The sequence below is a fragment of the Colletes latitarsis genome, chromosome 10 (genome assembly GCF_051014445.1).
Source record: "Colletes latitarsis isolate SP2378_abdomen chromosome 10, iyColLati1, whole genome shotgun sequence".
In the NCBI taxonomy this organism is placed as follows: Eukaryota; Metazoa; Arthropoda; class Insecta; order Hymenoptera; family Colletidae; genus Colletes; species Colletes latitarsis.
The window spans coordinates 7,421,209-7,438,481 of NC_135143.1; the positions used below are offsets into that span (position 1 = coordinate 7,421,209).

The 17,273-nt window shown below is 34.0% G+C and overlaps 1 protein-coding gene across 5 annotated transcripts in view; it reads right to left on the reverse strand.

Annotated features, from left to right (window-relative positions):
* Positions 1–17,273, reverse strand: part of Crp (transcription factor cropped) — a 340,834-nt gene that overhangs the window by 17,047 nt on the left and 306,514 nt on the right. For all 5 annotated transcript variants that reach the window (XR_013080440.1, XR_013080438.1, XR_013080437.1 and 2 more), the window contains exons 3-5: positions 9,136–9,286; positions 5,603–5,868; positions 846–1,300 (exon numbers count right to left, since the gene is read on the reverse strand). Coding sequence is in view for 1 of the 5 variants with exons in the window: in XM_076774739.1 (XP_076630854.1) it covers positions 846–1,300; positions 5,603–5,868; positions 9,136–9,286 (872 nt within the window). In the remaining 4 variants the exon portion in view is untranslated. The remainder of the gene's footprint in view (positions 1–845; positions 1,301–5,602; positions 5,869–9,135; positions 9,287–17,273) is intronic.

Consider the following 17,273-nt stretch of genomic DNA (forward strand, 5'->3'; position numbering starts at 1 on the left):
TGTCAGTGTTCGAGTTTAACCCTTTAACGCTCACATCTTTGGCTATATTCCTCCAAAAATGATCAATTTTCTTTATTGGAGGCTTCATATCAATGTGATTTTTGTTAATTACAATATTATATCTTACATTTCTAACGTAGAATTTGAAGGAAAATAATTATTTTGATCCCTTGAACTTTCTAAAAGCTTATTTATTGCTACTAGAATCGGACTCAAGCATGAGCGTTGAGGACTTAATAAAGTGTACTAAATAGGACCAGTATTATTTTAAAGAAAGATCATATTAAACAAAGTCAAAACGTTATATTAAAAAAATTAAAAGGATATATTCGTAAAGAGAATAGTTATATTACACTTTTTAAGCAGTAAGAGAAAATTGCTTTCCTCATTATACATTAATGATTCTTAAAATGAATCCCTCAAGTAAGATGAACATTTCTATCCTCCCAACCGGGGCGATCCGCTGTCATTTACAAACCACAATTTATTAACTACAGAAAGATATTCTTAAAAATATTCTATTTACCACGTTAAATTATTTAATGATTTAATAATATAACAGTATATGACGATCGTATATCATGGGATGCATTAAATTCTGACTAAATTAAAATAAATAATTACAATAAAGTTGTTTCAAATGTTATATTACGCGGTGTATAAACATCTGCTGATGTCGAAATTCGGCTCCGCTGTACGAAAGATGAGCATGCCAATCCTGGGGAGCGATGTTCATTTTAAAAATCATTACTGTACAGTTTATCGCGTATCTACACACCTGTGATAGATGGTATTTGAATCGACTTTCAGGCTAAGATGAATTTCATAAAAATTTGTGCACTTACCTCTCAACTTCGACTTTCGGTTCCGCTTTTATCGCCGCCTCCAGGACACTGGGTAGCCGTTGGGGTTCGGCAACCGGTGAGAACGGCCTGCTCGGGCTCGCGGTGATGTACTGGGGCGACGAGTTTTTGAATTCTCCTGTACTCGAAGCATACGTGACGCGACTCGACGAAGAGAACGAATCAGCGGTAGTTTGCTCCTCGATGGCAGTGAACGCCTGATTCTGGCTAAACGCGACGATCTTCGGGCTTCCTGGGCACATTTCCTCCTCTTTGATATCTTCCGGCACCATGTCGGCCGGCTGCGGCGACAAAGGCGGCGAACTCGGATCCGGACTAGACGTTTCCACGGTTTGCGTCGAACCGACCGGTGGCAGAGACACCACTGAGACTACCTGAAGTGCGGCGACTGCTTCCTCGGTCTCCTGAGCGATCACGTTGTCCGTGTGTTCGATCACCTGTGCGTGGAAATGTCGGTGAAGATTCGGGTTAGGTCAGCTTGGTGTCCGTGTGCTTGCAATGAACGATTGTTGTGCACATTGTACTGCACGTCTGCGAGAAGTTGACTAGCGAGACGGCATAGAGGGCATTGGAGTACTTCGCTTGCTCTGCCCATCCCCACTTTAGTCATTACGACCAATAGCGTGAGCTCGCTAAACTCTAAACTAGAGTGGAGAACCAATTAGTCTCGCATTCTTTTCGCTAGCTAACTTCTCGTGGACGCACAGTACAATTCTCAACAAGTTCGCTATCACGCGTCGCGTATAAAATATATTGTAAAAACCGGTGTATGTTGTTGAATTATTTTTTAATTTCATTTATGTGGTCACGGGGCCTATCTCTTGTTATGTGTGTCGTATTGTATAAAATCTTTCGGGTTATCATACATATTTTATTAGTTGAATCCTATAAATGTAAGTGCGAATACTTTCGTGTACACTTATGGACAAAAGTTAAGATATTGTCTATAAAAAGTGAAAGAAATGCAAGGTGTTTCAAAAGGATAAGACAAACCGAAATATGAATATTTCATCTACAGGATAATTATTTATTCTCTATTTGTTCGAATAATTTTGCATTCATTATTTGAGTAATGAGATGAATAAGTATTTATTTTCACTAATTTAGTAGCATCAACGTATTTTTGTGAGTATGTGTCTCTAAGGAAATCACATAAGTATAAATTTAATCAATTTAAAGATATTATTCGTGGAATAAAAAAAACATTTACTAGCTTATTTTTTAGCTATGTTTTTCTATAACATTAGTTAGTCTAGATAAAACTTAACAAAATCATAAATTGATTTTTTTGTTTATAAAAATTTGACCTGAATAATTAAATTGACCTAACCAAAGCATTAATAAAACGATGAGGTTTTCTGGAGAGGAGAGTGCAGTTAAATTGCCAGCGGAAACACGGAAGTTCATTTCGTGTAAAATATCAGGGCAGGTAATCAGCTGATTGATTAGTTTATGAACAGAGAGCAGGTCAGCTGTCGTACGATATTGCTCGAGAGTCAATAACCTGAGTTACGACTCTATAGAATCACAATTATGGCAACAAGTAGACATAGGTGGGTCGATGTGTCATAAAAAGAACATGTAAAGCTATGCTGCAAAACAACATATTGCAAAATCATATAAACGCTGTGAATATACTAAGTGATAGAATTAATTTTTGGAAAATATACATTATTAAGATCATTTATGTTGTTAGCCTTGAGTAGTCTTTAATTTGTTCAAATCTCGATTAAATTTGTAAAATACCTCATTACATAATTTTTAGTAACGGTGACAAAATTACCCTCAAAATAGTCTTATTTAAGAATTTTATATAACGAAATATTTTGAATATTTTTATATGCCTCGCGAATTAATTTGATATTTCAAGAAACTTTGTCGATGATTAGTTATCAGGATTGTACGAGGAAGCAAATGTTGCAGATAAACGCGTTTAAAATTGAAGGACTCGTAGAAAATATTACAAAAAGTTTGGAATGAAATTAATATAGAAATACTAAAAGCAATTATCAACAGAACTGCACTTTAATTTAAACGATCGTTTTTAAAAGAGGTTCGATACATTCATAAAAAGAAAATTTTTGATTATTTACTAACATTTTGGTAAAAAATTCATAACGTACAATATCAATATGAGTTACATTTTCGTTATAATATAATAAGTGAATAAAAAATTAATTTTATTTCGAAATATACATCGCTTCACGGTGTCAATTCATTTTTATTCCACATTTATAAAATGCCCAGTGGGGCTTTTGAACAGGAGTGTACCTATGCTAGTTATAGCATCAGAATATTGACTTTTTAAGTAATGAAAAATGTTATCTAATAGAAAATATAATCGATATAGAGTAAAGTTAAGAGAAGTAAAACCTAGATCTTACAACCAATAAATAACTATTGAAATAAAAATTTATTGACGTACAAACATAAGAAAATTTCAAGTACAAAGGTTAAAAACTAGAATATAAAATGTCTAATATAATAAACTTATAAACCACAACTCTGAAAATCACAAATACGCATTTCTGAATGCAACAGAATGAAAGAGAAGAGATTTGAAATTGAAAAATAGTAAAATACTAATAAAGGGTCAAAATGTCAATATAATATAAGATTATAAATAAGATTGAATCTGTTTGTCTTATATTACATTTTCACAAGCAAGGATAATGTATTTGAGAAGATGATAGTTAAATCACGTATGGTGACAACCATATACAGGGTGTTCGGCCACTCCTGGAAAAAATTTTAATGGGGGATTCTAGAAGCCAAAATAAGACGAAAATCAAGAATAGCAATTTGTTGGTGGAGGCTTCGTTAAAAAGTTATTAGCAATCAAATTCAAAAATTTCAAATCGTTCTGAAAAAATTATTTTTGGTTGGAGGGGTCAATTACAATCATTTTTGGTGAACAGACATACCCCCGAAATCCTACGCACTTTCGAGAAAAAAATTTTAGTAGGTGGACAAATTTTTTGACAAAATTAAAAAATTTCAAATCGTTCTGAAAAAATTATATTTGGATGCGGGAGTCAAGTACAATCATTTTTGGTCATTACACATACCTTCGAAATCCTACCCAGTTTCGAGGAAAAAATTCCTTACCGAAAATATAATGTGTGGCCAGAAATGTCTGCCCGAATATTCATGCGAATCTTTAAAACGTCATAACTTCTGAACGGATTGGACGATTTTAATGTTTAAAAAAGCAAACTACGCGTATTTTGATGGAGAATATGTGAAAATTCCAAAAATATTCGAGAAGTTATTCCTTGACACCGCAAAATGAGAAAAACCCCATAAAAATGGTCTAATTTTCAAACAGCCATAACTCCCGCAATTGTGAATATATTTCAATGAAACTTTTTTCTGAAGTAGAGCCCATGGGTACCTACAATAAAGTATTAGACAACTTTTCTGTAGGGCGTCAAACAAAATTACTAAAAATGAAAAAGGAATTTTTAAGAAAAATCAACAGGGGGTAGGTGCCTAAATTTTTCGGCGAAAATGAAAATTTTCGAATCGTTCTAAAAAAATTATTTTCAGTTGCGGGGGTCAAATACAATCATTTTTGGTGAATAGACATACCCCCGAAATCCTACGCATTTTCGAGAAAAAAATTCAGTATTGGCGGAACTTTAAACGTTAATAATTTCTTAACGAAGCCACCATCAACAAATTGGTATTCTTGATTTTCGTCTTATTTTGGCCTCTAGAATTCCCCATTAAAATTTTTCCCAGGGGTGTATAATAATGTATTGTTTAGAACAAGTGGAAATATATTCAAAACATTTTTATGGCTGAAACGAATAAAATAGCACCTGGAGATATTAAAATGTTCCCTGCACACCGGGAGATAAGCCTATAAATTTCCAATTGTAATAGAGCTGCAAATTTCTCACTCTAAATAGTAGGATAAATTTTCGAGTTGTTAGCATGTAGTAGAAAGTAAACGACTGTTTATTTTTTCCGTACCGTTAATAAGTAAGTTAGAGATCAGCAGAATCAAATGGGTCATTTCTTTGGAATAGCAATCGTTAAATCTTACGATCCGAGTTCTGTCAATTATGAAACTGTCCGTTAGAAAAATTAGTATTCTACTTGAAAACATTTCTGAATTATATCACATACTTTATATCCGTACAAACAAATAAGTAAAAACCTATAAACCAGTGTTATCGACGACATTTACTCAATTCCTGGCGATAATAAAATTATTTCGAACATTATAAATATCAGGGTTTTCTCACCAGTGACCAAGTTGGCAGACAACGTATTAAATAAAATTGTTATAAATAAAGCGTGGTCTTTCAACGACGGTAGTTCGAGAAACACGATTAGTATGCATAAATTAAAGAGCACTTTTGTTTAACATCTATTCCGTGTCGTCGGTGAAAGTGTTCTTTATTCTAGAACACTATTCACTTAACATTCATTAATAAATTAGCACTTCGGTGGACACGGTTTATTCCAAGATGAACTCTGACAGACATCTGTGAATAGCATAAATACTACAGTTTACACATTGACTGCCAAGCAAAATTCGTAAAATTTTTACAATGTATTTAATTTTTGGGAACAAACATTTGCTGTAATATTTCTATAATGTTATCAAAATTCATGAGCCTAATTAATTTGTTTAGTCCCTTATCTATATCTGGGTGACACGTGAGAGTCAACGTGTTAAACGGGTTAAGCAATTATTTCTAAACGATTATTATAAAACTGTACGATACCTCGTGTGGCTGATAAGTAATCAGTTGACTGTCCCGGAATCTTTCCGGGTAAAGTTGACTTTGTATAGCTCTCATCTGCTTCTCTAGGTGCAACCTCGTGTGACGTTCCCTTTCCAACTGTCGTCTGAGCTCTACCACCTCACTGTTGACCACCGAGTGTCCCTCTGTGGTCACCGTTATTACTGACAAGGGTTCGGGAGACATACTGCCCAATCCCTCGTCACCACTCTCGCTAACGTGCATTGGTAGACTAACGACGACTCCTCCTGAAACAAAATTCATTATTCGTGTGAAAAGCTTTTATTCGTTATTCGTTATTCATCGTTTCTTATTCGTTTTTGCATTTGTTTCCAGTTACATTACTTATGACATCGTACAGATTTGCGGTCCTTATTACAGATTCTGTGAGTAAAGAGCATTTGTTCTCATCTATCAGAGTTTTCATAACTATCAGGCTACTACTTACTAAATAAATACTTATTATAAATACTATTTATGAGGTGACAGAAGTGACAATCTCAAAAGATCTCCAAATAATTTAACCCAATTGAAAAGTACAGTGGATCCATGACCAAAATTGAAGGAAAAAGGAATAAAAATAAGAAAAAAGTCAAAGAAGTGATTAATCTTGTGTAGAAGCAAAAACTCACTATTGATTTTCTTTAAAAAATTATACTCAATGCCCGTCAAATGCAAAGCAGTTATTAAGACTCGTTGAGGCCCTACAAACTCATAAATCACCTCAGTAGAGTATAGAAAAACGAAAAATAATAATTATAAAAATAAAGGCACATTTATTTTGAACTATTTTTGAATTCGTTGCAATAAATTATACCTTTTTTTTTAAATGTAAACGAAACTTTTAATAAGTAACACCTTCGAATATTGAATGAGTACTTAAAATCATTTTAGACTGAGATTAACGCAGACCTAATATTTATAGAAGATAAAACTGAAGTTCATTCCAGTGCTCAAAGCTGACGTTGGTTTAATAAAAATAATATCCCTTTTTTAAATTGGCCAACCTGGAGCTCATTGAGAATTTTTTAGGAATATTAGACCGACGAACTTTTTCCAATAATCGCCTATTTGAACACGTGGAAGAACTAAAAGCTGCAATTATTAAAGCTTGGTATACCACGAAAAAAGTACGATTAAAAATCTTAGAAATAAAATTGAAAAATAAAATTTTCAAAAAAAAAAAAACGATAAAAATGAAGTACATTCTGTTCAAGGTTGGTATATTTATGAAATGCCTAAAAATGAACTTTTCTACGGCTGCCTTGAATACGTTATATTATTATAAATTCTTGTTCAACTTGATTTTTTGGAATTACGTATCGATGCATATTAGAATCGTTTTGAAGGATGCTTATGAACTATTCAAATTTTGCGGGAGTTTTGTATATTTATGATCATTTTGCTGTCCTGAATACTTCCTGAAAAATAGTCCGCAACGCCTCAGAAGAGTGTTATCACTGTGAATGATGATCTTTAGAGCGAACCATCCTCTTTCTATCTGGCTCGATAGCTTAAAAATTTAATGGCACCGCGAGCTAAAGGAGAGTAAACGAAGTTTCGATCCTATCGATCGGATCCCGACTTTTTCCCTCTCGCGAACAGAACAGAATATCCGGCGTAGGATGGCTGACCACCAAGAATGTAATTACTCTCGCGAAAATGACGAACGACTCCGTCATATTAATCTTCGCGCTGCTTTCGGCAGACAAATTAAAAAATTCCCCGACGAGTCTTCGGCGATGAGATGAGTCAGTAGCATAAAGCAAGTTATTCTAATCACGTAGGTAAATTAGTGACGTGTCCGTACCACTGATCAGCAAATTGTTTTGTAATGGAGACAAATTTTTTATTATTTCTTTCTTTTGTTATGTTTTCTTACATTTCATTGCGTTCTTTCTTAAAACGATTAATTTGTTCTGATTCTGCTTCTTTTTATATAATACTAAATTAACGTGATGTATTTTAAGTATTCAGTTTAATTTTATTTCTTTCTTTTGTTATGTTTTCATACATTCAATTGTGTTCTTTCTTAAAACGATTAATTTGTTCTGACACTGCTTCTTCTTATACAGAGTGTTCGGCTACCTCTGGGAAAAATTTTAATGGGGGATTCTAGAGGCCAAAATAAGACGAAAATCAAGAATACCAATTTGTTGATGGTGGCTTCGTTAAGAAATTATTAACGTTTAAAGTTCCGCCAATACTGAATTTTTTTCTCGAAAGTGGGTAAAATTTCGGGAGTATGTCTATTCACCAAAAATGATTATAATTGACCCCCGCAACCGAAAATAATTTTTCTAGAACGATTTGAAACTTTTCAATTTTGCCGAAAAATTTAGGCACCTACCCCCTGTCGATTCTTCTTAAAAATTCGTTTTTGATTTTTAATAATTTCGTTTGACGCCCCAAAGAAAAGTTGTCTAATACTTTTTTGTAGGTACCCATGGGCTCTACTTCAAAAAAAAGTTTCATTGAAATATATTCACTATTATAAGAGTTATGGCTGTTTGAAAATTGGACCATTTTTATGGGGTTTTTCTAACATTACGGGGTCAAGGAACAACCTCTCGAATATTTTTATAATTTCTACATATTCTCCACTAAAATACGCGGCGTTTGGTTTTTTGAACATTAAAATCGTCCAATCCGTTCAGAAGTTATGGTGGTTTAAAGATTCGCATGAAATTTACGGGAAGCATTTTTGGCCTGAAATTATATTTTCGGTAAGGAATTTTTTTCTCGAAAATGGTTAGGATTTCGAGGGTATGACTATTGACCAAAAATGATTATAATTGGTCCCTGCAATCAAAACTAATTTTTTTAGAAAGATTTGAAATTTTTTAATTTTGTCGAAAAATTTCACATCTTCTCGAATTTTTTTCTCGAAACTGGGTAGGATTTCGGAGGTATATCTATTCATCAAAAATGATTATAATCGACCCTTGCAATCGGAAATAATTTTTTTAGAACGATTTGAAATTTTTTAATTTAATTGTTAATAACTTTTTAACGAAGCCTCCATCAACAAATTGGTATTCTTGATTTTTGTCTTATTTTGGCTTCTAGAATCCCCCATTAAAATTTTTCCTAGGGGTGGCCGAACACCCTGTATAAAACTAAATTAACGTGATGTATTTTAAGTATTCAATTTAATTTTATTTCTTTCTTTTGCTATGTTTTCTTACATTTCATTGCGTTCTTTCTTAAAACGATTAATTTGGTCTGACTCTGCTTCGTTGATTAATTGAAGCGAGTAAGATAGTTGCTATTAAACTTTGAGATATAAAACTAACTTATTTTCAGGTACAATTATTCGTAAGTCTTTATTCTTATATCTATTTTAAACTTTTATTTTAATAATTTTTTAAACTCTTGATTTGCATCATTATTTGAAAGTCTTTGTTTTGCTAATTTTACGTAAGTCTTGATATTGATTATTATTTCAATGTCTAAGTATCGATAGTTACTCCTGAATCTTTATTTCGATAATTATTTACACGTGAAATGCTTACCCTGATTGTCCGGCTTGCGTTTCTTAATTGGAACATCGCCACCCTCGTGCTGGTTCACCAATCGCTTCAATTGACAGTTTTGTGATAGCAGCTGTGTTTTCTCTTGCTCCAGCTGGTATATGTATTCGGCAGTCTGTTGAAGTATCGCAGCCTGAAAGAAGAATAAAGAAACATCGTCTTAGTAAACGATCCATCGTATTAGTTTTATTCTACACAGATATTAATCGTTTCGTGGTGGTCTTATTCCACGCGGTTCTTCTCGTTTCGCACGCTGTTTAGTTCTCCCTCGAATTTAATTATCGCAGAAGAAACAATCAATGGTGAGAGAGCAATTTGTAAGCATCTACGAATTACGAGCTAGAGAATGCTACAAGGAAGAGATCATCGTCGTGAGAATATTGGTCTCACCATTTAAAATGATAATTCATAGATGAGAACCGTGTCTAACGAGTATAAATCTGAGGGAATAGATTTCGTAATACATTTCATTTTTGCTCTCTGATGTATGAAATTCCTTCTCTAGCAACGACTTATTTACGTAATCTTCTTACAAACTACAATCCTCACCGTGATGAATTCTTTTCTACCGGACGCGACAACGATCTATCATATCCCGTTTGTCATACGACTAAATATCACGGTTCTTTCTTTCACAGCTCTGCTTATTATGTTCTATAACTCATTCCCTCCCACAATTCTCTCTTCTTGGATTATTCCTGTCACCTTCAGCGTACTTTTATTTTACTATTTATTATTTTCTATTTCCCTTTCTCACTTATTATCTTGTACTTTTGTTACTTTTCTTTTTCCTGTTTTCAACCCCAGTAAAATTTTCTTTATACGAAGGCGGTTAGATAAGCAGAATTTATTTCTTAATTCATAAATAGAATAAACTATTATCATTGTTGCCCAGTTTAACGTTCAACTTCGAATTCCAGAATTTATCGAGTCGCAGATTGACGGGCGAAAAAATAAGGGCGGAAACGTTTCGTTCGGAAGTGCGTGACTGATAAAAACGAATCAAAAAGCAGGCTCGTTTAAAATACGAGAAACGGGAGACGAATTGTAAGTGGGCCACGCATTTAAAAAGAATCGTGGGTCACAATACGCGCCACGCAGGTGTTCCCTAAGCATTATTCGTAGCCTACGTCGGTGGGTACGGGGGAGGGAAGGACAGAACTTCCTGTTTACATGGTACGGTCTTTAAAGGGTTTTGCTCGAAAGGGTGGAGGGGACGCCCATGGTCTGCTCGAGTCGATAACATCCGGAGAGCCCGACTATCGCGTGTCACACGTTCGTACTACGGCGTAGTAAAACGGGAACGGTCCCGTGGAAGAAGCAGTGAAAACAAAAGGGCCAATTGATACCGACTCGAAGGTAACGGGCTGTACGTTTCGCACCTGCCGACAGGTGGCCGACGAACAGATGCCCCCGGAACGTAAACCTTCTTCGCCGAGAAACCAGCGTCTTCGGTTGTTTCTGGAAAATCTGCGTCGTCGTTGGCTCAATTTCTGACGCTAGAATTACGGACTGAGCCAATTTGATTCATTAAAAATTTGATTACTATATTCAAGGTGTTCGGCCACCCCTGGGGAAAATTTCAATGGGGGATTCTAGAGGCCAAAATAAGACGAAAATCAAGAATACCAATTTGTAGATGAAGGCTTCGTTAAACAGTTATTAACGTTTAAAGTTCCGACCGTATTGAATTTTTTTCTCGAAAATGCGCAAGATTTCAGGGGTATGTCTATTTACCAAAAATGATTGTAATTGACCCCTGCAACCAAAAATAATTTTTCCAGAACGTCGTGAAATTTTTTTTTTTCACCGAAAAATTTAGGCACCTACCCCCTGTCGATTTTTCTTAAAAATTCCTTTTTCATTTTTAGTGATTTTGTTTGAAGTTCTACAAAAACGTTGTCTAATACATTTTTATAGGTACTCATAAGCTCTACTTCAGAAAAAAGTTTCATTGAAATATATTCACTATTATAGGAGTTATGGCTGTTTGAAAATTGGACCATTTTTATGGGGTTTTTCTAATATTACGGTGTCAAGGAACAACTTTTCGAATATTTTTGCGATTTGTACATATTCTCCATCAAAAGACGCGTAGTTTACTTTTTTAAACATTAAAATCGCTCAATCCGTTCAGAAGTTATGACGTTTTAAAGATTCGCATGAAAATTCGGGCAGACGTTTCTGGCCCGAAATTATATTTTCGGTTAGGAAATTTTTTCTTGAAAATGGTTAGAATTTCGAGGGTATGTGTAATGACCAAAAATGATTGTAATGGACTCTTGCAAACGAAAATAATTTTTTTAGAACGATTTGGTGAATTCTTTTTTCGCCGAAAAATTTCAGCACCTACCCGAATTTTTTTCTCGAAAGTGGGTAGGATTTCGGAAGTATGTGTATTCACCAAAAATGATTGTAATTGATTCCTGTAACCAAAAATAATTTTTCCAGAACGATTTGAAATTTTTGAATTTAATTGTTAATAACTTTATAACGAAGCCTCCATCAACAAATTGGTATTCTTGATTTTCGTCTTATTTTGGCCACTAGAATCCTCTATTAAAATTTTTCCCAGGGGTGGCTGAACACCCTGTATAAAACTTAAATATTATTTTTTAAAAACGTATGTTGGTTTTTAGTTATGTAATGAAATATATGTAAATGTTAATTCCTCTCCCTCGTAGACCCCATGCCAATTTATTATTTGCATGAAGAAAGTTCTTATCAGAATTCTAAAAGCACCTAATGCGTAAACATTCATGTTTAATCTTGTCAATTTATTAGTTAGCTGAGACCAAAAAAAGATCTTTCATAATTAATAATAAACAGAGCATTATTAGTGAAATAATATAATTTTATGAAATCTACAAACAAATATAAGACTAGAGTGTAAATTCTTAAATGCTTTGTTAAGAACTTGTGACAAAAATATGAAATATTATGTTTCTTTATTTACTAAACAAACAAATTTACTAAAATTTTGTTTAAAGAGAGCAACTACTAGTCGAAGCACGAAAAAATATTTTTAACGTAGAATTATATGGATAAACATTTCTTTATCAAAGTTTATTTTCTATCATTTATATTGGGTGCTGAAGTATTCTTTCTTCGATGATAAATTTTTGGTGTCATAAAAATTTTGAACTATTGTTCAATTTCATGTTCAGTAAATTGCAAAGAAACTCACGATATCGAATGCTTGCAAAAGATTGATTTAATTTTATTATAAATTTGTTTTCTTATTTTAATGTTCTGAATCTCAACCGAATTTCACAGTTCATATTTTTGTCATAACTTCTTAACAAAGTATTTATGTATTTTTTATTATATAACATTTTAGTCTTAGTTTTATTTGCAGAAACACACTGCTGTAGTGTGTATGGAAAAATACGAAACACTGCATAATCCTCCAAGTTTAGTGAAATATTGTTTTCAGTTCACTGTTTACAATTACTTTCACTGTCGGATTCTGTTACATTTCTTCTTTGAGTTTTTGATGGTCTAATGTCAGACTCATAACTATCATGAATTACCACTTTCGACAAAAACAAAATACGACGATTATAAATTGTTTATTTAATTGAAAATTAATTTAAATTTGTGCACGGGATGTTTGTGTAATTACTATGCTAGCATTTTCTCGTGAACAATTGTTTTCTCCGGAATTAACTACGGTATCGATTTGAAACAAAATTTGTTTTCAGGATCGTTTTATCTTCTATCCGATTAAAATTAAAAAATTTCGACGTAACTTGTAAATCTTCTGTATGAAGTTAAAGTACTCATGCACATTTAGATTAAAAGTATTGAGTATTTTTGTACAAATTTTTAAAATTCGTGCTTTAAGAAAAAATATACGACAGAAAAGAGAAATATATCTTCCGAATAAACTTTAAAACACAACTTTTTATACATATAATGCAAAAATTAGAAAAAGAAAAAAAGAAACACTGGTCATTTCACCGGTTAATAATATGTTAACTTTACGATTTTTTTTTTTTGACGCTAACTAACACAAAAATGATTGCCTACCGCCAAAGATTTTCACAGAAATTTTAATACAGTACAACTCCATTTATCTGAACAAGATTTTCGTCAATGCTCGAGTTAATGAACATCCATTAGACTCCTATTATTACCAAATTGTATGAACATTTGCTATACACGAAAGTGTGAATAAATAAATTTTGTAAACAAACACATTTATGCTAGTTGTTGCTAGAAGAATATGTAATAAAACATATGCAATTCCATTAAAAAATTTGACGTTACAGAAAACCAAAAAATAAATAAAAACAAATGAAGTGGCAGAAGAATATAAAGAAATATCACCAATACTCGCTCGTTACCCAGTACCATTTCTAATAATATCACTGACTGTGGTTTACGAAACAAATGGAAACGTAAAGAAGATGCACGTGGTCAGGGCGAAAGGAAGAAAGAACGCGTCACAAAGAAACATTGCGTGCAACGCGAGGAGATCTCTCATGCGGGGCACAAAGGCAAAGAATCTTTTTCAGAAAGTACTCGGGGAAAAAAAAGGAAGCCATAAAATACGGAACGAAAATACGAGGGACGCGGTAGAGAAGGAATCGAAGAATCTCTTCGCGGCAAGAACGACATTTCACGAAGAAGGAAATGAAAGGATTTCGCTGAAGATGGTGGGAAGAAAAACTTGTCAAACGTAACAAGATAGATTGAAGTAGTGGGATAAGAAATTGCAGGAAATGCTTGGAAAGGGCAACAAGAACAAAGGCGAGGGAAAAAATGAAGAGAAAAGATAAGGAAGGAAAAAGAGAACGCAAGCATCCTTGGCGAGATTCAATAAAGGAAGACTGGAAGAGAAATATTACATGAGGAATGGAAAATGATGCTCCAAGAAAGGGCGAACTACGGTCGCAAAATCCAAACGACGAGAAAGATCTTTGAGAAGCAAACTAAATTTTAGTCGAGGGAAGAAAAGTTAGTAAAACCACGCGATCGTTGAATAATGTAAAGGTGTATTGTCTCTTTTGACGTTTTTCTTTTAATTGGGATATGTATTTATATCGTTGCACCGATCAAATTCAATACAGATTACTTACAAATAATATTTCAAATTGACGGGTTTCGTAAATTTAACGTTCAATTAGACCATCATCTACGTTGGACCAGTATTGTACTTTGAGAGTTGGGAAAAATTTGCCTCGTTTGATCGATGATGCAGGTCATTTACAAGTAAATGATGAAACTGTTCAATTTGTTCCAACAGTCATTAACAGTAAACACATTAACAGATCGAAAGGTCGACAGCCATTCTGCTGTAAGTAATAAATCATTGTATTGTTTGCCTAGGAAGTCCATTCGTTTAGCTTCGATGCTGCGCACTGTTTTTAAGTTTTAAACTAGAGCAAAGGTTAGGAACGTGTTTCTTTATTCTTTTAGTAAAGTTACCTAATTAAATTTAATTGCATTCTTGAATGCATGTGAGAAATACAAACTGTATATTTTCATTAACAAGATGCTTAAATGGGCTGAGTAAGACCAGTTTTTTTAAAGAAACGTCGTGTTAAAAATTAAAATGAAGGCAAAGGGAATTCCATCGATATGCAGATATTTATCACATTTCAAATATCATTTTACACGATATACCAAAAATTTGTGTTACTATCTTATATACACAGGGTGTTCGACCACTCCTAGGAAAAATTGTAATAGGAGATTCTAGAGGCCAAAACAGGACGAAAATCAAGAATACCAATTTGTTGATTGAGGCTTCATTAAAAAATTATTAACGTTTAAAGTTCCACCTGTACTGAATTTTTTTCTCGAAAGTTGGTAGGATTTTGAGGGTATGTGTAATCACCAAAAATGATTTTAATTAACCCCTGCAACCGAAGATAATTTTTCCAAAATGATTTGAAAATTTTTTTTTCGCCGAAAAATTTGGGCACCTAATCCCTGTCGATTTTTCTTGAAAATTGGTTTTTCATTTTTAGTAATTTTGTTTGACGCCCTACAGAAAAGTTGTCTAATACTTTTCTATAGGTACCCATGAGCTCTACTTCAGAAAAAAGTTTCATTGAAATATATTCGCTATTGTAGGAGTTATGGTTGTTTGAAAATTGGACCATTTTTATGGGGTTTTTCTCATTTTGCGAAGTCAAGGAATAACTTCTCGAATATTTTTGGAATTTTCACATATTCTCCACCAAAATACGCGTAGTTTGCTTTTTTAAACATTAAAATCGCCCAAACCGTTCAGAAGTTATGACGTTTTAAAGATTCGCATGAAAATTCGGGCAGACGTTTCTGGCCCGAAATTATATTTTCGGTTAGGAAATTTTTTCTTGAAAATGGTTAGAATTTCGAGGGTATGTGTAATGACCAAAAATGATTGTAATGGACCCTTGCAAACGAAAATAATTTTTTTAGAACGATTTGGTGAATTCTTTTTTCGCCGAAAAATTTCAGCACCTACCCGAATTTTGTTCGCGAAAGTGGATAGGATTTCGGAGGTATGTGTATTCACCAAAAATGATTGTAATTGACCTCCGTAATCAAAAATAATTTTTTCAGAATGTTTTGAAATTTTTTAATTTAATTTTCTAATAACTTTTTAACGAAGCCTCAGTCAAGAAATTGATATTCTTGATTTTCGTCTTATTTTGGCCTCTGGAATCTCCCATTAAAATTTTTCCCAGGGGTGGCCGAACACCCTGTATACTTTGAGATATTTAACGCGTCGGTACTCTCCTTGGTCTCCCCTGTCGTCGAAGCGAGAGACGAAACGAAGGAATCGGTTACAAAGGATACGACAACATTTCTGAGAAGAAGACGTCGAGAAAACACAAGCTGAAGGAGACCACGGACGTCGACCAGGTCAGAAAGCTCCCTCAAAGGGACGAAATAAAAGGAGCAGATGGGCGCGAGGAAAAGGGAACGAAAATCTCCGAAAACGAATTGAAGAGAAGCGAAAGATAGTCTTGCGGGAAGGGGGAATTGAAGGTGCGCCACGATAGGAACAAGGTAGATGTCACGAGAAAGGGAATAAGGAAACCACAGAGCAGCGAAGTCTTAACGCGACAAAGACGAAAAAGGAGAAAGGGTATCCCGACTATAATATCGCCAGCCAGAGCGACCGGATGCGAGTCCGGCAGTTCTTATTATTGCGTTTGCGTGCAAGCAAGACTGCCATGGATACAAAGGACTAAACGAAAAGACCGCCTTTTGCACGCTCTGTTTTCTTCGCGAGGCTCTAACCGAGCAATTAAACCCTCCGCGTTAACTAAGAACGCTCGTAATCGAACCTACACCGCCATTCAAACACTAGAAAACTGGATGGTCAAAGAAAATCAATTTATAATTAGTAAGGCATTACCAGTACTGGATAAAAATATAAAACACTTTGTATATTTAAAAAAGAAGATTTTTATACATCTTATAACGAGTGCTCCACTTAAACCAGACCATCTAGTAAATATCTATTTCAATTGTGGCGTCGCGACAAATATTTTTTATGCAATTTAAATGGTATCCAGAGTCCAATACGTTGCAATATTTTTTTGTTACGTTTTAAAAGTAATCGGTTCTTTTTGTTTATAAGAATACTCTTTATTGCTGTATCGTGTTCTTGATACTGAAACGTGTTCCTTTGAAATGACCAAACTGAATGATTAAAATAAATTCCTTTTGAAAATCATGTCGATTTTTTCTCGCGAGAAATTTGATTTTCGCATAAAATTATTTCGATATTTTGTTTAGTTAATTCAAACGAAGTAATTAATTCCAAAGAAGGTGCTGCTTTCGTTTGAACGATAAAAAATCGTGTTAGGGCTTTTACGAGCACCCAATAAACGTAGAGATAGAAATCTCTGCTATAATATGTCGTTACATTTCTTTAGAATCGCATTAAATCAGTCACACGCAACCAGTTTGAAACGAGGTATCAGATGTTCTTTATTGCTCGCTTCCAATTCCCTGCACAGGAAACGTTTCCCGTCAAGAAATTGCACGCTTAACGACTCAAAGAAACACACTTCAGATTACACATACTTTATTGTCTCAGATCGTAATAGCCATTGTGCCAAATAATGGCAGGGTTCACTGTAATCTTCAGCTGCCTTGAGAGCTGGATCGAA